This window comes from Apteryx mantelli, chromosome 2 (genome assembly GCF_036417845.1).
Source record: "Apteryx mantelli isolate bAptMan1 chromosome 2, bAptMan1.hap1, whole genome shotgun sequence".
NCBI classification, from domain to species: Eukaryota; Metazoa; Chordata; class Aves; order Apterygiformes; family Apterygidae; genus Apteryx; species Apteryx mantelli.
Window position 1 is genome coordinate 169,304,957 of NC_089979.1, and position 23,188 is coordinate 169,328,144.

At 42.0% G+C, this 23,188-nt stretch overlaps 1 protein-coding gene across 1 annotated transcript in view; it reads right to left on the bottom strand.

Annotated features, from left to right (window-relative positions):
- LOC136991353 (obscurin-like) overlaps positions 1-23,188 on the bottom strand; it is a 139,048-nt gene that overhangs the window by 76,949 nt on the left and 38,911 nt on the right. The window contains 20 exon segments of the mRNA XM_067292220.1: positions 462-728; positions 1,703-1,969; positions 2,474-2,737; positions 4,188-4,451; positions 5,014-5,277; positions 5,592-5,855; positions 6,202-6,465; positions 9,073-9,336; positions 10,173-10,439; positions 11,189-11,452; positions 12,664-12,930; positions 13,797-14,063; positions 14,995-15,258; positions 15,656-15,922; positions 16,497-16,760; positions 17,265-17,528; positions 18,256-18,522; positions 19,919-20,191; positions 22,075-22,341; positions 22,841-23,107. Of these exon segments, the coding sequence (XP_067148321.1) occupies positions 462-728; positions 1,703-1,969; positions 2,474-2,737; positions 4,188-4,451; positions 5,014-5,277; positions 5,592-5,855; positions 6,202-6,465; positions 9,073-9,336; positions 10,173-10,439; positions 11,189-11,452; positions 12,664-12,930; positions 13,797-14,063; positions 14,995-15,258; positions 15,656-15,922; positions 16,497-16,760; positions 17,265-17,528; positions 18,256-18,522; positions 19,919-20,191; positions 22,075-22,341; positions 22,841-23,107 (5,316 nt within the window).

A 23,188-nucleotide genomic window follows, 5' to 3' on the forward strand; every position in this document is an offset into this window, starting at 1 on the left:
TGAATTATTTGAATGAACTTATCCTTTGGTTGATCTCAAAGATCTCAAAAGAAAAAAAAATACAGAAAACTCCACGGACAGCCTTGAGAAATCAGAAAGGTAGTTAGGAGTCTCTTTCCAGGATTTGGAAGAAAATCCTTTTTTAAATACATAAGTCACATGTCACGTGAAATGTCCAGACATTATGCTAAAGCCTTGTTCTTCCTTTAATCTCTCCCAAGCTGTAAGGCTAAAAAGTGTTTCTTCTTATAACCCAACACACCAATGCAGCACTGGAATAACAAAGTATCTTCCTCTTCCATTCTCGTTTAAAAAAAAAAAACAAACAAAAACCGGGTGCATCAGATGCAAAGGGAAGTATTTATGGGCAAAATATTATGCACTTCAAAATAATCATATTCAAGCTGTTGCTTTGTGTGGGATGATATCTACTGCTTTATGAATCAGCTCACACCACCTACCTTTCACATTTAAAGATGCCTTTGTTTCCTGATCCCCACTATCACAGCTGTATTCTCCTGTATCTTCTAATTTGAGATTATGTATTAAGAGCTCTACCAAGCACTCCCTCTGCCTCATTTCATATTTCTGGCTGGGCTGCAGCTCCACTCCTCCTTTCTTCCATTCCACTGCGGCACTGGGTTTTGACAGCTCACAACAGAACGTAGCTGTACTTCCTTCCTCAGTTTCCTTATTTTGAAGGGGTTGTTTAAATGTGACAGGCAGGGCTGCAAAATGTGAGAGGTAAATGTTTTAACAGTGCTTTACTCCTGAACGGACCCAATCCTACCATCGTTCTTCAGAAACGGTCTGCTCTCCTGATTCCACAATCCTTGGGCTGCAGCTCTCTTTCTTGGTAGCATCCTTCTTGAATCATTAGGTGAAACAAGAGGCGAGGACAGATTGTGAAATTAGGGACACAGTTGGTCTTACAAAGTGGTCCACCGAATGGTCTCCACGCCAGTGTCTCCATGCCAGCTAGGGATGGTTTAGTCAAAGAACACGGGGACACAGCGGGATGCTCTTTCTCTTACATGGACCCTTGTTCTTCCTTAATAAACATCTGTGAGTTTGCAATATTTGGCTGACAGACTTGATCCCCAAATAAAACTTCTGCCAACATCTAAAAGACCAAGTCAGCACTCAAGAACAGGAATAGATAGCACAGTAAGATGAAAATAAGACAACAAATGGAAGAGGAAGGGGAAATTCAGACTTCAGAAAAGATCTTGCTCAATTTGGAAGAAAGGGCTGAGGAAAACCCATGAGGACACAGCTGTTTACACTCAAAGTTCATACGTGAGGCTCAAAGCCTCAAGTAATAATACTGCGCATTCAGAACATGTTACAGAAATCCTTTAGCCACAGCTCTGCCCAGTAGTTGCATCCCTTAGGCCTACCAAAGCCATGAACAATCATTCCCCAAATTCCCATATGCAGCCAAACTCCCTGCACTCAGAGGGCATAAGGATTCATTATATTTTGACATCCTGGCAAGGTTTAATTGCTTTGATGCTGATTAATCATTCCAGATACTATAAGCAGAACCCTTCTACCCTGACCATGTGTCAGGCTCAAGTCGAATATGTATGCTGCTATCGAAGACCAGCAACAAAGCAAATAAACAGCAGTAGGGATCATTGAGAGACGCTCCTTTCACTCCGTGTTTACTGAGTCAAGGGTCAGCACTCTGCCTGCCTACCATGCACAGTGACTGCAGCCGTTGTCTGTTGATGTCCAGAGTCACAGGTGTACTTTCCTGAATCTTTCAGTTCTAAGTCATGAATGACCAGCTCCGTAGTGGAGCCCTGCTGCTTCATCTCGTATTTCAAACCAGGGTAGAGAATAATATCTCCTTTCCTCCACTCCACTAGAGCATTGGGTTTGGTAAGCTCACACTTCAGTGTTACTGTACCACCTTCTTCTGTATTGGCATCTTGAAGCTCTTGTTTAAAAAGTGCCGGCAGGGCTATGAAATAGAAACATAACTTGCAACATACTGCAAATTGGTTTTGGGAAAGAAAAAATAGAAAGAAATTGCAAACACCAAAATAGTTTTTTGCAGATGGATCTAAACATCAAAGCTCTAAATCCAAACTACAAGGTTATTTTCCCTGAGAGGTAATAGGAATATCTGCAGAACAAAGTTGTTGATTTCAAGAAGTCACATTGGCCAGCAAGTATGTACAGGCTTCATCTAATCTAAGACCTAAAGGCAGCAGAAGATTTTGCCAACTATAAAAGTAATTGACGTGTCCTGATCACTGAAGAGGTCTTCTACAGATCTGCAGGAGGGCGCAGAAGAATATAGCACAGTATTTTCCAGTATACACAGCCTGGAGATCATCAAAGACAAGGAATACTATTTCAAATAAATGGAACTTCAGTTAATAAGGTTGGACAAACAGAGATAGAAAACAGAACACCTGATAGGACAGACTTTTCTAGTCAGGAAAGAGGAGATAATTTTTACCCTGGACTGTTAACACAGCTGTAGACTGGTGCTCTCCACACACACAGGTGTAGTCTCCTGCATCCTTCTCAGCTATTTCACGAATCATCAGCTCTGTCTTGGTCCCTTCCTGCCTCATTTTGTATTTCTCACTTGCTTTGAGGATCCGCTGGTCTTTCCTCCACTCCACAGGAGCAGCTTTGGTAAGCTCACAGTGCAGAACAACATCTTCACCTTCTTTTGCTTCCTTGTTCATTAGCTCGTCCTTAAAAAGTGGTGGCAGGGCTAAAGGATGCAACACGGACAAGTGGTCATCAGAAAAGCAGAATTCAAATCCCAATTTCTTTTTGGTACTTGGGATTATTTCCCCTTATGCCTCCCTTTTTCACCCTATTCTAAACTTGCTTAGCAATAGCCAAGTTCAGAAACTCTGAAAGGATCCTTCTTCAAGCGTGATGCGAGCATGGTTTCACTTACCATCAACAATTAATTCCCTGACTGTCTGCTGCTTTTCATAGGGAAAAAGCAATACAGAGATACACAGTTCTACTGGATACAGTAGCATTTTACTTACATAGGTATGATTTTACTTAGATAGGTATGATTTCCAGGAGGCTGGTAGAGCAATTTTGTTTGTTTGACTGAAAACTATATACATGAAAGCATCCAGAGTTCAAAAGAAACCTATTTCTATTTTGAGATTGAAGTCTGAAGGGCCATAACATGCAACGGGAGAATTTCAGGTTCTCACTTTCCCATTTTGGAAATCTGAGCCGAAGGAAGAACAAACTACAGGAACATTAACCTCAAAGAAACTAATTCTTAACATCTAAGCCACAAACCTGCCTTGTGCACAGCTAATATTAATGGGGAGGGAGTGCAAACACAGACCACTTCTCAGACAGGTCAGAAAAAAAGCATGTTTCAGGAAAGCCCAGGAGAGAGTTAGAAGTTGCTGGAAAAAGCTGGTGGGGACAGAACTGGGTCCCTTTGACCACAGTTCCTCAAAGCCAAGGAAGGTTCCTGCACTAAAACACATGCCCATTAATGAGAGGAGAGCAGAACATCAGGTAATGAGATTATTAACATAAAACAAGGATTTATTTCTGATTTGGTTTATTGGGAGCTGGTAGAATAAAGAGTGTAACTGCTGAAAACCTGTCTTTTTTTTTTTAATTCCTAACTGTCAAGGTAGTTTCTACTTTGCTGGTCCCCACATAGAGGTTTAGTCCCCCACATCCTTCAAACCTAGGTTATGAAATAGCATAAAGTGCTCTGAAATAGCACCTCTTATCACATTTTGCATTTATGATTTTAAAAATCTGGTGCCCTTTCTGCCAGTCCCCAGGAACAGCCATAGCCAGGTCACAGAGCAGAGTGACCTCTCCTCCCTCTTGGGCTTCCCCATCCCTCACTACTTGTTTGAACAGTGAGGAAGTGAAACAAAGGAGATGAGGGGGAAACAAGCTAGAAAATGTAAGTGCCCAAGAACAGGAAGCTTGAGAAGAAAAGAAAAAAACCCATCTCATTTCCTCCTTTTGGGGGGAGAGGGATTAATAATGCCCCCGAATTTGTGTTGAGCAAATCTTTTTCAGAAAGAAATGAGCTATGCATAGAACAAGAGAAGACAAAGGGAAAAAGCAAAGGCAGGTTACTGATCCAGGGCTGAAAGAGCTGAATTTCAGAGTGATATCTATCCATAGAGCTAGTTATTAATTTAATAGTGCCTTTTTACCATGGACTGTTAAGGTTGTTGTTGTCTTCCGGTCACCACAAACACAGGTGTAATCTCCAGCGTCTTTGACTTCTAGGTCATGAATGACCAGCTCTGCAGTAGTGCCAAGTTGTCTCATTTGATATTTGTCACTTGCTTTGAGCACTTTGGACCCTATTTTCCACTGCACGGGAGCTGCTTTGCTTAGTTCACAACACAGAGAAACTGATGCTCCTTCTGTAACTTCTTCATTTTTCAATTCTTCCTTGAAAAGCGCCGGCAGGGCTGGGAATGGAAAGTCAATACACAGCGTATTTAAACTAAGACCTCTGCAGTTTGCAGTTGGCATCAAGAACCCTTTTAATTTATGTTTAAATCTTGCCAAGTCAGGGACTTTAGTCTAGCCATTCAGGTTGAGGTTATCACTACGATGATCTGGAAAACTGAACCCAGCAGTAACAGCAGGAAAAGAAGAACTGTGCTGAAAGAAGAACTGTGTCAAAATACAAGTGGCTGGATGGATTCAAGATGTAACCTAGAGAATGTATCTCAGGGCCACCCTCCATGGGGGCAGGATATCTCAGCTGGTCGAACACCAGCATTCCTAGGCACTATTCCTTTAAATTTACAGGATAGCAGCTTGTCCGCATGGAGAAACAGCCATTTCCTCTACTCCCTTTGCAGGGATATCAGACCAAATTAAGATGGCAGAACAAGAAGTTCTCCTTTCCTGCACACACGAATTCCTAGGAAAAAGTCTAAAGCTGGTAGCTGAATGATTTACACAGTACTAGTATCCTTCAGAGAAGCAAATTAAAATAAACACACATCTGCAAGGTGAATTTACCATTCACTGTCAGAGAAGCAGTGGTGCATTGGTTCCCACACACACACGTGTAGTCTCCCGCATCCTGCAGATCTAGCTCACGAATTTCGAGCTCAGCAACGGCATCATCCTGTCGCATGATGTATTTTTCACTTGCTCTGAGTATTTTGTTCCCTTTCTTCCATGACACAGATGCAGCCTTGGTCAGCTCGCAGTGCAGAGTTGCTGTTTGGCATTCTATGGCCTCCAGGTTCTTCAGTTCTTCTTTGAATATTGCAGGCAGGGCTGAAGGTCACAGAACGGACAAAGACTTTAAAAACGACAAAATCCACACAGCTGATGGTAGGGAGAGGGAGAAGTTTGCTAAGGTACAGAAGCAGAGAACACTTTACGGTGGGAACAGTTTCCGCATAATTCTAGGACATTAAACAAACCAATAGGCAAAGAAGAAAATCAGCCTGGATGCAACCAGATCTTAGAGACAGCTTACAAGTTAAATGAAACAAATTCAACCACAGGTGAACACACAACAAATAGCAGATGAGCTGGTAGAGAAATACACGGTGTTGACAATACAGATAGATGTATATGGTTTTTACCATGCACTGTCAAGGCAGCTGTTGTCTCCTGTTCTCCACACACGCAAGTGTATTCTCCAGCATCCTTCAATTCTACGTCATGGATAAGCAGCTTTGTGACCGTGCCCTCCTGTCTCATTTTGTATTTGTCGCTGACTTTAAGCAAACTGCTCCCCTTTCTCCACTCTACTTGAGCGACTTTGGTCAGCTCACAGCGCAGAGTGGCTGTTTGACCTTCTGTTACTTCCTCGTCCTTCAGGCTTTCCTTGATGCCTGCAGGCAGAGCTGAGGATGTAATGGACAGAGTGTTAAAATGGAGCAGCAAACACAGCCTCCAGGTGAAGGGCAGGGGTGGGGGAAGGAAAAGCTAGAGGAAGAGTGGCGAGCTGCCTTAGGGCCTGATCTTGCATGTACTTCACAAGAGGATCAGGTCCTAAATATATGTATTGCATTAGGAGTTGGGGTGCAGGTCTTTCCAAATAAACCATAAAATGTGAATTAATTCTCATGACCATGACATGTAAAGTCAGACTCAGAGAAACTATGCAGAGATGACAACGGACACAGGCAACAAAACAAATCCAACCCATAAGCCTGATAATTAGGACATCTACATGATAATGGTTATTACCGTATACTGCTAAGGAAGCTGTGCACTGCTTGTCCCCACACACGCAAGTATAATCACCAGCATCATTCTCATTTAGATTATGGATCACCAGTTCTGCAGTGGCATCCTTCTGCCTCATTTTGTATTTCTCACTAGGTTTGAGTAACGTACATCCCTTTTTCCACTCCACTGAAGCCGTTTTGGTCAACTCACAGCGCAGAGTGACTACTCCACCCTCAGTAGCTTCTTCATTTCTTAATTCTTCTTTGAAGAGAGCAGGAAGGGCTAAGAACAAAGCAAACATTTTCATGACATGCTGTACTTGGTCACCAAAACAAAAAGAATAAACAGCAGGAATGGGAGGAAGTCTTCATGTATAGACAAAGCTCTAATTTCCTCAGTATAATTCAGTCTGAGAAAATAACATAGCCGGTTACACCATGGTCAGGAAGAAAAGCTAAAGAAAAAATATATAAGGTTTTGCCTTATGTGCTAAGGATACCTACAGAACTAGCCCAAGAGTCAGAATGAAGCTGAGGAGCAGAATTGGACTGACCTCTCGAAAGTGCTTGGGTAATAATAAAAAAGACAAAGAAGAGGAAGGGTGTCTCCATTGTGGACATCTGATAAAGGCCATCACAGCAGGAAGTTCAGGTGTATCCTCATAGCTATCCCCCTTTTGAAACAGCTAACAATCATTCGGAGCATAAGACTGGATGGTAATGTGGTAATATTAGTTGGGGAAGCAATAGGATGGGACAATGTCTGCTAAATCTTTGGAATGGCGTGAAGACCACTTTTGTACATAGAATGTGTAGGAAAGAACAGGAGAGAAGGCTCTCCAAGTTCTGACTCTGACTAGTAAGAAATAAATATTTGAGACTACGGATGAAGAGGATAACTGGGCTCACACCAATTATGAAGCAGAAGAGCTCATGGTTTTTAGAAATAGCAATAATGGAGAAGAACAAAAGGAAACTTCTGTTTGCAGCAAGAAAGCAAGATTAAATAAATGCAAGAATTGTTATTTATGACCAAGCAGAAACAAACTTACAGGACAAGGCAGTGTGAGAAAGCGGTAACTTCTTGAAGAAACAATATCAAGGGCAATAATTACAATATTAACTACAAACTATCCCTCCTCAAGGAAACATCAGGAATAGCCTGCCTAAATCACAAATTCTTCAATGGCCTGAAACTCAAGAGACCTATAAAATGCGAGAGATATTAATGAGCGTGAAGTAATTATTACAGAACATAGGGCCAAAATGAGAAAGGCCAGGTACCCTGCATGTCTCAAGAAGTTCAGGGGCAGTTCCTCATTCCTGGGCTCTGTCATCTGATGGGCAAAGGGAGGGAGAAACTCACAGTGGAAGAATGAATTGAGCAAAGTTCCTCAAGACTCTGTCTGGAGTTCAGTACTATTCAGGATTTTCTTTAGTGATGTGGACAATGAAATTCAGAGTAGTCTTATTAAATTTGCAGATGATACAAAGCTGGGAAGGAAGAGAAGCTCAAAGCACTTTGCGAGAGGATTAGGATGAAGAGGATCTTGACAAAACAGTGGTGTGAAAAATAGGCTGCAATTCAGCAAGAGCAGGTGCAAAATATATTCAGGAGCAGTCAGCAACACAAGTACAAGATGGGGAGCAATAGGGAGCAGATCTGCAGAGAGGGATTTGGGGTTAACAAGAGATCACATAGCAAATTCAAGTCAAAAGTGCAATTTCGATGTGAATAAAGCAATCATCATAATAGGATATATAAACGGGAGTGTCATATGCAAGACATACGAAGTTCCTTCATCCTACTCCACTCTGGTAAAACCTCGGATGGAGCATTTTTGTCCATTTTGGGGCACCACACTTCTAGAAAGATGTGGATCAACTGAAGATGGTCCAGAAAGCAACAAGGGTGGGCCAAAGTCTAGAAAACATGACTTATGCAGAAAAAGTAAAAGACTTGAAGTTGCTTAGGCCAGAAAAGAGAAGATAAAATGGAGACATGACAAAAGTTTTCAAATCTGTAGAAGAGTTTCAGAAAGAGAATGATAATAAATATTTCTCCATGTCCACAGAAAATGGGACAAGAAGTAATGACTTAAGCCAACCTAAGAAAGATTTTGGTTTGGCACTGGGAAGAACTTTCCAGCAATAATGATAGTCAGGCAGTGGAGTGAGTTATTGAAGGTATTGTGGATTCTTTACCACTGGAGGTTTTTAAGCACAGGTTAGGCAGAGGTGCCTTGGGGCTCAAGGGTGGACTAGATAATCTGCAGAATCCTTTCCAGTTCTATTTTCTATAGTTAAACTGGGGGTTCAAGACTGAAATCATCCTTTTTATTGGTAAATATCAAGATGAAAAGGTCTTGGTAGCAGAGCAAAGAAACTGATTCGTTGACTTTCCAGGTGAGAAAGATGGATGTAACTCTACTGCTTGCTGTCCTCGCTGTCAAGTTCAAGAATCAAGTTCTGTTTGTGTTATTTAAAATTATCTGTCAAATCTTAACATAAAGTGATCTTAGATTTCAAGTGAAGAAAAATGAATGCACCAGCTACTCCATCTCTCCCCGCTCAAGTCCAAAGCAGGTAAAGCAAAACAAAAAATGCAAGCAAGTGGAATCCTTCAGCTTTAAGTGTGATATAAAGCAGTGTAACCATGCATCAACCAGAGCAGGAAGAGGAAAACAGAGAAGAATATTAGTATAACCAATGAAACTAGAATTCTAGTTAGAAATGGATGAAAATCAGAAAAAAAGGCAAGAAAACACATTATAAAAACAATTAATGATGGCAAGAGAAAGAATTCATTTTGAGTCAGTATTGAGGCTTCTAGAGGAGGTAAGAGAAATGTCACACATTAAAATCTGACTTTCTGATTCAGGTATTTTACCATGCACTATCAGTGCTGCAGTAGTCTTCTTGTCTCCACACACGCAGGTATAGTCCCCAGCATCCTTGACTTCTAAAGCATGGATCAGCAGTTGTGAAGTGGTACCTTCCTGTCTCATAGTGTATTTTTCACTTGATTTGAGCACTTTGTGCTTCTTTTTCCACTCCACAGAGGCATCCCTAGATAGCTCACATTGGAGTGTGGCTGTTTCACCTTCTGTGGCTTCCTCATTCTTCATTTCTTCCTTGAAGTGTACAGGCAATGCTGAGGAATTCAAAATGAACAGAATGCATGACCATAGCAGCTATCCAAATAACTATTTATCTGTGGTCCATGGACTACATGTGACAAGCAAAGCTTTCCCTAATAACGCAGGATTAATGATCACTCTGAGAACCACATGATGGTGACTTGAGAAAGGTGGAGAACACCTTGCTCACAAGGCAGAGGTTTTTCTTACAGACTGGTCTTTGGAAGGAAAATAGAGAACCACACCAGTCTCGATTTCTTCAAACTCTGCAGGACTGAGTCCTGCATTACTTTGGCTATTGCCTAGCAAAACAGAAAATAAAGCCTAACTGGAATGTCTGTTCTATCGCAATGCAAATCATTTCTAAAAAGGTTTGTAAATGATAGCTATCTGAGGCATCAATCTCACTTTTCCATGAGATGTCTCCTCAGAACATGGTTAAGTAGACCTTAACTGTCATATTATTCTCAAAGAATGTTTAATACCAGGCTGAAAACTATCTCAAAAATATCCCATCATTAAATCGTAATATTCTCTGCCTTAGGATTGTAACGTCATTACAATCAACATAGTGATGACATATGATAGTCCTTTTTTAGGAACTACTACTGAACATGAACATCAAAGTGAGTTGGAACCAAGACGAATATCCCAACGGAACCTGGAATTTTTGCAGTGAATGCTTGACCAGTACCTGATACTGACCAGCACATTCAGGCCCTTATTTCTATGTCCATCCAGTTTTCTAAACTGATCAGAAACAGGGTTCCAATTTCGAAGCTGATACTACCATGCTTTTAAAAAACAGATGGTTGAAAATAATGCACTGAAATGGGAATATGTTTTTTACCGTTCACTTTTAGTGCAGCTGTGGTTTCCTGATCTCCATAGCGGCATGTGTAATCTCCAGCATCTGTCAGATCTAAATCACGAATCATCAGCTCGGCAATTGAGCCCTCAAGTTTTATGGTGAACTTCTCATCTGGCTTCAGGACTCTGTCACCTTTTCTCCATTCCACGGAAGCTGCAGGCTTGTTCAATTCACAGCATAAAGTGGCCATGCCACTTTCTGTGGCTTCCATGTTCTTCAATTCTTTCTTAAAATGTGGAGGAAGGGCTGAAGATCATAGGTTAAGAGAGAGCACTTTAAAAATGAGGAAATACTGCATCTTGATTGCTCCACTGGATTAAAACCCTTAAGCTCTAAAAATTTTGATTAAAATATACGGTACCTGAGTGGCAAATTATAATGATTTCAGGAGCATCCCTGCCTTTTGCTTTCCAATAGGCCACATTTGGCATTGTCACAACTGAACTGGAAATCAGTGTTGTAAAACTCAGTATCAGAAGATATATCTTAAAATGCCTTTAAAGCATAAATAGTAGAAAGCTGACCCTGAACTTTCAAGGAACTACGCACAGCTCTAGCCTGTGCTAAGATTAGATGAATACTTAAAATGAACACGATCCGTTACTTAACCTCCAAGACACAGTGTATCATTCCTACCTGTCTTTCTCTATTTTATCACAACGGATAATCACCTTTTAATTCCATTCAAGAAAAAATAAATGAAATCTCAGTGATACACCTAGAGAAATTAATTCTCTGGAAATACGTAAAGTGTTATTTATGACTTCACCAAGGTCTTCATTATCTACCTCCAGATTGTATTAACAAGAAAAATCAGGGACTAAAAAGACTGTATGATGCTATTTATCAGCCCCAAGTGAGGGAAAGATATCCCCAGCGCTTGGTACAGCTGTCATAAAATTTAAAATAATAGATGGAATCAAGATCAGTTTGTGATCCTGCTTGAGATCACAGATGACAATGCAGAAAATCCCTATTAAACCCATGTATTTTACCATGCACTGTCAATGACGCAGTCGTCGTCTTGTCTCCGCACACACATGTGTAATCTCCCGCATCTTGCTCCTCCAAGCCATGGACTGTCAACTCCGCAATGGAATCCTTCAATCTCATTTTGTACTTGTCACTAGGCTTGAGGACTTCTTGCCCTCTCCTCCACTCCACTGGAGCGGATTTAGTTAGCTCACAGCGTAGAGTAGCTGTTCCGTCTTCTGTGGCTTCCATATTAACGAGTTCTTTTTTGAATAATGCAGGCAAAGCTAAGGGATGTAATATAAACAAAGAGTCCATCAAAACCATTAATCAGACCTTGAGGAGCACAGGACTAGGTTCTGAGCCCTGTCCTTCGCTATTAGAGCAAACTAAATCACAGTCTCCTTCAGCAGTGATCCTGCACTATCTTGAAAATTGCATCTATTAGAAAACTACTGCGGGACCTTAGAGGGATAATTGTCACAATAACCTTCTTCTAATGTTGACTTATGCGGCATGCTCACCATTTCCCAGCTGATTCCAATAGTCCTCTGTATCTACTGCCATGTGAGTTCATCTGTCCTGAACACTAATCACTTGACTGAAAGTCATTGCCCTTGATGACAGCCTTGTTTTTTGCAGATCTCTACAGGAAATACCTTCCCCGATATCATAATTTCCCTTTCTTGATCAGAAAAAAACTGGCAAACTAACTTTAGGTGCACCTTTAAGCCATAATTTCCAAGGGCATAATGGCTCTAATATCAGGAACTGGGGGCAGGGGGAGGTTTTTCAGCAAGTGACTGGCACAGGGAAGAAAATGCTAGTTTAGAAGAAGGGAAAAACAGAAGTGTATTTGATCAGGATAAAGAAGAGGAAGGAAAAGCATGCAGAGAAATCTGAGAGAAGAGAGAGTTTTGCCTCCACAGTTTTGTCCATGTCCTTAAAAGCATTTCAGCATTAAGATACATCTCAAATGGAAACAATTCTTTCATTTACTGGAACTACATGTGAATTGCCTCTGCTAAAGCATAACCAAGACTGTTACACTATTCACCATGGCAGAGGGAGGAACAAAATTTCTCTCACTACTCCTTAAATCAGGACCTTCAGAAAAATGGTTTGGGTTTTTCTTCCCCATCAGCAGGATGTATCACAGTCCTGCAAGGAAGAAGCACAGTCATCCATTCCTGAACAAAAAAAAACCCTCTTCCTAACTGAGCTCAGCATTTTTAAAACAAACTTTCCTTCAAGTTAAGCACTGAAATCCACTGATGCAAGTGAGACGTGAGTGCCAAATTCTCTGAAAACAAACACGTTGTGAGAGGCCTAGTCACTTCTGGCCTTACATATGGGTGCTTTTTTCGCTTTAAAATGAGCCAGCAGACCAAGAAAAGGCTGCAGAATCAAAACATCAAAACAGGCAAGAAAGGGACATCTCAAAGAAAAGGGGGATCTCTGAGATACCGATACCATAAGCGAGAATTGGTTTCTTTACCATGGACTGTCAATACAGCCGAGGTCTTCTGATCTCCACACACACACATATATTCTCCTGTATCTTCTACCTCCAGGTCTCGTATCAGTAGTTCTGCAGAAGTATCTTCCTGTCTCATCCTATACTTATCACTCGGTTTGAGAAGCTTGTCCCCTTTTTTCCACTCCACCGGGACACCGACTTTGCTTAGCTCACAGCGCAGAGTGGCTGTTGCACCATCTGTGGCTTCTCTGTTCTTCAGCCCTTCTTTGAAAAACGCAGGCAAAGCTGAGAGACAGCAAGATGGGCAGTGAGACGTAATGCTCCAAAGAGTTAAAATTAAACATCCTCCTCCTTGTCCCTATTATCTTGAACTGATATGCCAATACAAGAACATAAACTGTCACAAGCCTCCAGGAATCAGTATGAGGAAAGAAATCGTATCACCAGGCAAGGACTCAATAGTTGCAGTAATACACAGAGATATTTTACATGTACTTAGAGTCACAGATCAATACAGACAGAAGTAGAAAACATCAGTAGAAAACCCAATTTTTTCCTGTAAAATTTCAAGCAAAAAATAAATCTTAATTTGAAATTTTTGAAAAAAAATTGGTTTTCTCATATGAACTTTTAAACTGAAATGAAAGGAGGATGTTCGCTCTGCCTTCACATATTTAAGCAAATGAAAAGACATTCGACATAAAAAATGAAACACTGAAGTTTCATTCTAAAATGTCAGTTTGAAATGAAAATATTCATTTCAGTACATGGTGGGAAAACGAACATTTTTACCTGAACTGACATTCTCTTTCAAACACATCCGTTTCAGCAAAAATCAAAGTTCTCACTGAGAATGACTGGCAGCTAGAAGGTTTCAGCTTGCTTTACACATGAGACTAACTGAATACAATGACAACTGGCCCGTATGTATAAAAGCACCTTGTTGTCCCAGGAATGAAGTATGGGAGTAAGATTGCAAGTTCCCTGAAAAAAGCTTATCGGGGAATAACCTAATTTCTATGAATTTTTGGAAACCTAAAAATCGCTAAGTCACAGTGAAGGAGGTGGCAGGGCGCACTGGGTGCCCATCCAAATGAACGGAGGAAACACTACAGTTACTTTAAGCACGTTTCTGGGTTTGCGTGTTTTACCATGTACTGTTAAAACAGCCATAGTCTGCTGGTCTCCGCACACACAGCAATAATTTCCAGCATCCGCCATGTCTACGTTTTGGATTATGAGCTCAGCAACGACACCTTCTCGTTTCATTCTATACTTGTCACTTGATTTGAGGGTCTTGAGTCCCTTTTTCCACTCCACGTTAGCGGCAGCCTTGTTCAGCTCGCAGCGCAGAGAGACGCTTTTACCTTCCGTAGCTTCTTCATCCACCAGTTCTTTGATGAAAAGAGTAGGTAGGACTGTAGAGTAAATGCAATATGGACACGGCATCAAAGCTGAGAAAGTCTGACCCATGAACTTACTCTCTTTTCTTATTTCTCTGCAGCTGCATGTCACTGATGCCATAAAACCTTTACATTTCAGGACTGTGTTAAAATCTCTAGCATTTCAAGAGATTTCAGTTTGCCTTTTAATTTCCTGTCCTCACCCTTTAAAATCTGCTTCAAAAGCCTGTCTTTCTATCTGCAGCCTTAGTTGACAAGATCGAGTCATCACCCTTTATTATATGCATCAACAGAAGTATAGGCATAAAACCAGAGGCCACATTTCAATGCGAGGCCTAAAGCTTTTTGTTTCCTTTGAGAGAACCAGCGGTTCTACAGAAATGCCTGATTTATTGCACTGTCTGTACTTCTATAAACAGGGCTCCTTCAAATAAAACAGTTACAAACAGGCTGCCAGCTTTCTGCAGAGATAAAATACGTGCTTTGGGAGACTAAAAAAAAACAATCGACAAAAAAGGGGTGGGAACTGCAGGAGCATAAAAAGGCTGCGTTTTCATTAAGACAGTCAGTGTGTAGCATCATATACCGACAAAAGCTTGCTCGTCTTGGGAGCAACGTTCTAAGTAACACAAAGTAAATATTAGTCCCACTTTTAGGACAATTCCTATGGGAAAACTTTTAAACAAGCAGCTACACTGGACTAGGAGATTGTACTGAGTTGGGAACCTGTACTCCATTTGCTGTTTAAACATAGCATCTAGGAAGACAAACAGCACATCAAGAAGAGATCGGGTAAAAAGAGAGAGAAGGAAAACAGGAAAGGAAAATCAATCAGCAATGGAGGAGCTGGAAAATATACAGGAAAAAGATGCAATAGGAGAAAAAGAGGAAGAGTGTCTGGAATATACAGGTTTACTTGGGGCATGCGCCTCAGATTTCTTTTTACCATTTACTATCAACGCAGCTGTAGTCTGTTGATCTCCACACGCGCAGCTGTAATCGCCAGCGTCTGTCAAATCCAAATCCTGGATCATCAGCTCCACAAAGGGGCCTTCCTGTTTTATTTTGTATTTCTCACTTGGCTTGAGAACCTGACGCCCCTTTCTCCATTCGGCCGGGGCTGACTTGCTGAGTTTACACTGCAAAGCGACTGCCTCTCCCTCCGTAGCTTTCTTGTTCACCAGTTCTTCTTGGAAGAGGATAGGCAAGGCTGAAGGACGCAATACCAACAGAGACGGAATCAGAGCTAGAATGAAATGACCTGGACTTTTCCGTGAGCTACCAGACTGCAGCATATACATTTAGTTAAACATGCGTTACTGCTAGATGAATAGAGTGGTAAGTTTGGGGGGGGTGGGGGAGAACTCCTACAGTAAAGGAAAAGAAATGAGAGAAAACAGCACAGAACCTAGCTATGCTGCGTCAAAGCAAAAAAGCACAGGGAAATGTCCTTTAGCAGGGTGACTCATAGTCATCACAGAGCTAAGAACATGAAACCTCTCCAAGAAACCATACTGGCAGGTCCTCAGAAGATCAGAAAACACCGAGCGTCCAACACACGAAGTTTCAGGGAAGGGCTAAATGATAAACAGGGGTAGAACGTTTACCGTTCACTCGCAAAGCAGCTGTTGTCTTCCGGTCTTCGCACACGCAAGTGTAATTCCCAGCATCCGTCAATTCTAGATCCTGGATTACCAGCTCGGCAAAACGGCCTTCCTGTCTCATTTTGTATTTGCCGCTTGGCATCAGCACCTTCTCGTCCTTCCTCCACTCGACCGAGTCAACCGCCTTGCTCAGCTCACACTGCAGAGTGGCCGTTCCGCTCTCTGTGCCTTCCTCGTTCTTCAGTTCTTTTTTGAAACGAACTGGCAGGGCTGAGAGACGCACAATGAATAGGCATTGCAACTCAAAGCCTTACCCCAGCACCTCCGGTAAAAGGCTGAACTGTGATTTATCACGTAACTACCCAGGCCTTATTCCAACACTCTTATCCTCAAACACATCCTGCCATTTCTCTGGCTGGAAGAAAAAAAACCTTAAATGAACTGTTCTTTGGGAATCAAAGCCTCTGATTCGGTTTGGATCACACATATTATTGACAAACTTATCCTCATCATTAAGGGTGCTAAGCCCTCCTTAACAGAAAATCCCAAGGTGTCTTATGTTTCCATACTAATTCAATAAAACACACAAGCACGTCAGCAGCATTCATTTGAGAAAGGTCTCCGGGAAGACAGCACAACACACATACATGCAACACAGAGCACACTGAACGCTGATGGTGGATGGGGAATGGAGAAAGCAGTGACATGGTAACATGAAAAATAAGGATGAAAAAAGTAGAAGCGAGACATAAAGATAGGTGTTGTTAGGAACTACGCAGAAAGGAGGATGGAGGGGATGGACAAAAACGTTCCAGAGTTTCACGGGTCATTTCTGACTTTTTACCATTCACTGATAAGGCTGCTGTGGTTTTTTCGTTTCCCACAACACAGGTATAGTCTCCAGCATCCTTTGAGTCCAGATCGTGGATCAGCAGCTCAGCCACAGCACCCTCTCGTTTCATCCTGTACTTCTTACTTGGTCTGAGAACAGTGTGCCCCTTCCTCCACTCCACGGGGGCCTCCCTGCTCAGCTCGCAGCGTAGGCTGGCTGTCCCCCCTTCCAAAGCTTCCAAGCTCTTAAGATCTTCTTTGATGAGTGCACAGATGGCTGAGGGATGAAGCGTTCATTTTATTTAAGGGGCATTGGTACCAATCGGTTACCTCATAAGGGACTTAAACAGTGCCAAAAACAATTCCCTTGGTATACAGCTAATTAACTGCGACTCACCTGCACTTCCAGGACTTTAGTTGCATTTATATTAGCACACCATGAAATCAAGGGAAATAAAAACAAGATAATTATTTTACAATAATTTGATATCAAAGTAAGAACTCCTCTGTTGCCCAAATACTGTTGGTCACAGACACATGAAAAAAATGGCTCAGTAGCTGAAGGAAAGAACTGCACAGTCTCTAACAAAATAGCCGAGGCCATTCTTACCTCCTGGCTTAGAGCTCAGACAAGTGTCTCTGTCCAGAGCAGAAAACAGAATAGTTATTTCAGAAGCAAGGATAGATATTTTACCAGACCAGGAATATTTGATTGGCAGGACCTAGCAGGACCATGGCAAAAACAACAACAAATAGTCACAAGCCGGTATCTTATTCTTACCATGGATTTTGACTTGGGCTGTGGTCTGCTGGTCTCCAGTGTCACAGGTGTATCTTCCTGCATCTTCTGCCTCTGCATTATGAATCACCAGCTCCGCCACTGTCCCCTTCTGCTTCATTTCATATTTGGCACTTGCCTGGATCGTCTCTCCTCCCTTCCACACCACAGGTGCGTCAGGTTTTGTGAGTTCACAGCGCAAAGAGACAGTTTTCCCCTCTTCCATTTCCGTGCTCTCCAGGGTTTGTTTGAAGAGGACAGGCACAGCTAGAGCACAGAAACACAGAGATCAGGTATGGCACGTACCTTCTCCTGTTCTTCTCCCGCTGTGCAATAAGCACTCCAGGGCAGCTGTCACTCCTTAAAACTAACACACTTCCAGCCAGTCCTCTTTCATAAGAGCAGAGCAGTGGGATAGGCAGCAGCAGAGAGTTTTCTTCCCAACCATGTCACTCTGTTTGGGAGCAGGAAGAAAACTCTCTCCCAGGTATTATCAGATCATTAGGGATTCCTTGGGGTATGAGAGAAGTTTCTCTTATCTTTTGTAGGGACTACTTCACGGTCCTCTGCGCATCCTCACCTATCAAATCCCCAGCCGCTGCAGGGCTCTGTGACAGTACTCACGCCCTCTCTCTCTCCTGCTTTCCTCTGTGGCATGTACTACTTTTCAAGGTCTCCAATTCTAATTCCAGTCTTAACCACAGCCATGTAAAACAGCTAATAGTTTGGGAACTCTGGCATGCAGCGTATAGAACATGAAACCTTAACATTTATTTCCACCTCAGTGGGAAGTTACAGGCCTAAAATCCCAGAAACATAATGTGAAACCACATTCAAGAAATACATAAAGGTACTTACAAGTATACATATTATTGTTAAATTTTAACCATGAATTCACAGATGGCACTGCTGCAATAAAGAAGTGCTGTTTCTTTATAGCAACTCTATTACACAATGCATTAGGAAAGTGTTGCCACGTATCTAGTCTGCCTACCATTTACTTTCACCCGAGCAGTGGTCTTCAGTTCCCCAGCGCTGCAGGTATAGATCCCAGCGTCTACTGACTCGACATCTCGAATAATGAGTTCTGCCACAGTACCGTGCTGTTTAAACTCATACTTCTCGCTGGCATAGAGAACAGTGTCTCCCTTCATCCATTTCACTGGCATATCAGGTTTGCTGAGCTCACAGGTCAGCTTGACTTGTTTTCCTTCTTTAGCCTCTTCATTTTGGAGCTCTTGCTTGAAAAGAACAGGTTGCTCTGAAAGGGAATATTGCAAATGTTTAAGGAAATGCATGAGCTTGGAAATCACCTTTTTCCTTTTTGTTTCAACCCTTTTTGTTCAGATACAAAACTACAGAAACAAAAAAAAAAACTAGCAAGCAAACTAAATAGATTTTTTTTACAATTCAGCACTCCACAGCAGCAAAAAAATGCTTAAGACCATATACTTTTTTCTTTTAACTACTATTCGGACTATTCAAGACATTGCCACTATTACTGTTGTTACTGTAAGCACTAGCGTTAAACACTGCTGTTGCTACTAATGACACAAACAGTATGCAATTGGTTTCAGCACTCCAAAGAATAGCGTGAAATTTCAGCCCTCAAAGATCTTAAGCAGTGGCCAGTTACTTAGTTATTTGAATTTTGATTCCCTGTGCCCTCAGCAGTGAAAGGAAAACAGAAATGGTGTAATATAACGCAGAGACTCTGCCAGGGCCCAGGCGTTAAGAGAAAATTTCCTCCTTCAGCTTCCACATATCATTCCGGGATGACAGCCAGATCCATGGAGCGAGGCAGAGAAGACACAGAACAACAAAGGTCAGTGCCATCAGCGAACCAACTTCTGGAGAAGCTCCTGGTGATACAATTCTCAGAAGTTGGTCAGGGATGGGAGACACTGAACTGAGTTGCGGATTGCTGGTTGGAACTGGACCACAGACACAAAAAGCTGCAAAACCTTACCGAGGCGATCTCATGCATAACACGGAGGACACAAAGAAACGACAAAGCATCTTCTGACACGACCAGTGGTACTAACTTCTCATTATGAGAACCAACAACATATTTTTAACAGACATGAAGGACAAGCTTAAAAACCAGCACAGAACAGACACAGAGAGGAAAGCAGAGCTGCCAGTGAAAGGGTCCCGGTGGAGATTCCCATTCAGGCTCTATCCCAGCCTGGGATTCCAGGCTTTAAGATGAGTTAGTGTAGAGCAGGCACTTATTGTGGAAGAGGAAGGAGGAAGAAACCTCTACTGAGGTCGTGAAAAGAAAGAACAGTTTCTTGCTGTCTTCTGCTGTCTTCTAGTACAGGCTTATGAACGTGCAAGTCTTCTCCCTGACCATCGCCGTGCCATCCTATCTCTGCTCAAGGAAAACCAGCGGAGGTATGCAGTGAACCATCCCCATACTATAATATTCCCATCTAAGGTCCAACAAACACACTGGCAGTTCTCCAGGATTACAAAACATTAATTCCCTAACTCTAGCTTTATTATACACCTAACACTATTCTTGAACATACACAGGTAAACATACGATGAGGCCTAATTTGTAGCATTTTTGCTCTTTTTTTCACCTATCCACATTATCTAGCAGTTATTTCTACTTATTCTAAACTCTCCTGCAGTTTTGATGCTTGAATTACCTTTAACAATCAAACTGGCGGATGTTTTCGTATCACCAGCTTCAAAAGTAATGACCCCCGAGTCCTTCAGTGAGAGTTTTTTCAAGGTTAGCAAGTGATATCCACCAGGCTGAGACTGGATGTCATTAAGTTCATTGGTATGGAGTGGGGTTTTATCCAAAAACCACTGCACTTTGCTATAGTCTACAGGAGAGATTCTGCATTTGAACACGGCAGATTCTCCTTCTAACACATTGACATCTTCCAGGTCTTCTGTTATTAGCACTTTCTGGCCTGAAAGGAACATAGATACATCTACTACTGGAATCTCCAGCTTCTAGCATGAAAATTGGTACGGAAAATTCCAAGACTTCTTGCACGAGTATTTCATAACAACAACAACAACAACAACAGAATCATGATAAAGAAGTCTGAAATATAACTCTCTTGTTACTGAACAAAACAATTATTCACAGGAAGATAATATACATATTTACAGGACACACACCAAAATAGGATGAAGACAACTTCAAAATAATAAAACACGTATAGTAGAACAAGTACTCGGTACATTGTAAACCCAGTATTATAACCTTTCTCCTAAAGGAACTACCTGGAACAGGGACAAAGTGAGGCTCTGAGTGCCACTGTGTCCTAGACATCAGTGAGCCTATGAGAACTACCTCTGCTTATTGTATTTTTCTGGAGCAAATATAGCTTTCTCTCTATGGGATATGACCACTCAGCTCCCCACTTCTTTGAGCTCAGCCCGAACACAAACACAGTGGGAAATGGAGCGTCTGTCTGGGTGCAGCTTTAATAAAAGGAAATACAAAACAGCCCTGAAAAACTGTGTGTATGTGTGTATATATATACATATATATAATGTGTGTGGGTGTGTGTACATATAAAAGGTTATCACTGTACACAAAGACATACCTAATGCTGCTCCTAGTTACAAAACCAGTAGACGGAGTTTTTACTGAACCGTAAGTACGATGCTGCCATATTCTTCATGACTTATGTTTATTTTACATGTTACCTCTTCGAGCCAAATAATCTTGAGCTCTGTGACAGAGATGAGTGGTTTTTTCACTCAAAAAAGTAAGTGTCAGAAACCTCAAACCAAATTCAGACGGCTCAAATCCTGAGGCAACAAGGGGGATTAAGCACACCTCCTTGCTTCTCAAAGCTGCAGTGGCAGATGGTCAGAGGTGCAGGACTCAGCCTTAACCCCCAAGTCTTTAATAACTTCACAGCACGCTGCCACTGCAGCTCCGTGTGACTGTTCTCAGATTGTTCCTCCTATTCTCTTCATTGCTTCATCTATCTCATCTCAAGAGTTTCTCCCAAATGGGGCTGTGACGAGTGGACTGTGAGAAGCAGTAACAACCAAACTTCATTTATTCCCTGTATGTACTGCCCTGCCATCTGCACTGGCCACCTCACCCCTTCCTCAGTTTGTTTGCTGCCTGTAACATCAAACAAAACCTGCTTGGGCTGTGCTTTTCAGGTGGAGGCTGCAATTCGCCTCTAAGGCACAGAGGGATGCTAAAAACATACAACGAGCACCGGACCACTCATCTACTCATCGTCTTTGAGAGGCCACTACTGGAAAGGGGCATCAAGAGACATGGAGAAAAAAGCCTAGAGGCAGAATAAGTTTTCCCTTGTCCAGCAGCAGGCACCACGAATCTTATGAATCATATATCCAGAAAGAAACACCAGCACCTCCTCACATCAGCATTTTGTTTTTTAAATCAGACCTAAAGTATTCCCAGTGTGAACGCTTCAGATCAACAGGTTGCTCTGCAAGTGCAGTTCTCAGTGTTGCTAAGATTTTGCCCATACGTCCTGCACTGTATATACACACCATGAGTCAGATATAGCCAGGAATCAGTGGCCGTACGCTGAGAAATAGATCTGCCTACGCATAGGTGGCAGCACTTAGACATCTGGCCATGCAGCCACCCAGAAGCACTGGGCTAGTTTGTATAGTTCCTTCCCTCCCAGGGTGTTTTGCCCTCCGCATGTCTGTCAACACAGGTCATGCACAGAGCTGCTGGTGAGACCAGACTGCTGGAGTTTCAGAGATCTGGCATAAATGTACAAGTTCCACCAAGGTAACACTTCCTGCTGGAGAAAGAGGCTGTATAGTCATGTTCCTCCCATTTTACCTTGTACGACTAGCTTCGCTCTGGACTGGGCATCCCCAATGTCGCAGGTGTAAGTGTCATTGTCATTTTTCTCCAAGTTATTTATGGTCAGCTGCAGGAGTTTGCCTTTCTGGGTGATCTCGTATTTCCTGCTTGCCCTGAGTTCTGCTATGCCTTTCCTCCAGACCACAGAGGATGCGGCTTTCTCACTCTGGCACACAAAAACTGCAACTCCATTTTCATTGACTTTCAGATCTGAAAGTTCCTTGACAAAGTAATTGGGTTTTTCTGCAGGAAGAAAATAAAAGAGAGAATTTGTCACCCGACAAGTCCTCAGCATAAACAGCGCAATCTTGACTCTCCTCTGTCCCCAACTAGTAGAATCACAGAAAACAGAGATGGAAAGGATCTCAGAAGATCACCAAGCCCACTTCCTGCCATAGGATGTACCAGGTAAAATATTATCAGATATCTGGAAAGCTTAATGACATTGTACAGGTGATCGTGAGATCTCATCTGGCAAGCTGCATATAATGTTTGATGCCCATATTCAAAAAAAATTAATACAAATTGACATTTTTGATTAGCTCATCAATTAATGCAAAAGATTCTTCAGGACCTAGAAGGTTTTTTTGCAGAATTTTTAAAAAAATTTTAATCCATAGAAATCTTTGAAAACCAAATTTGGTCCTGTTTAGGGAAACAGGAGAGAAGAACATCTCCCACAGGTTGCAAATTTTTACCCCAACTTTTATACTTTCCAGCCCCTGCGTGCCCTTCTGCTGACCTTGCACCGTGATCCTGGCTTTCGTTTTTGAGACCTCTGTCTCACAGGTGTACTCCCCGCTGTCCTTGACTGTGGAGTCATGGATGATCAGAACGGCTTGTGTTCCCTCTTGCTGCAAGTCGTATTTCTGGCTTTTTCGGATTGCTTTGCCATCCTTGTACCACCGAATGCTTGCATCGGGTTTTGACAATTCGCAGCTCAGGCAGATGTCCTGCCCTGCTGCTGCTGTTTTATCCTCCAGTTGTTTTGTAACCTCTGTAGGTTTTTCTGAAGGAGAAAAGAGTCCTGAATAAAAATCTACAATCATGATCAATATAGGGAGTTTTGTTGTTTTTTCAACTAAAATAT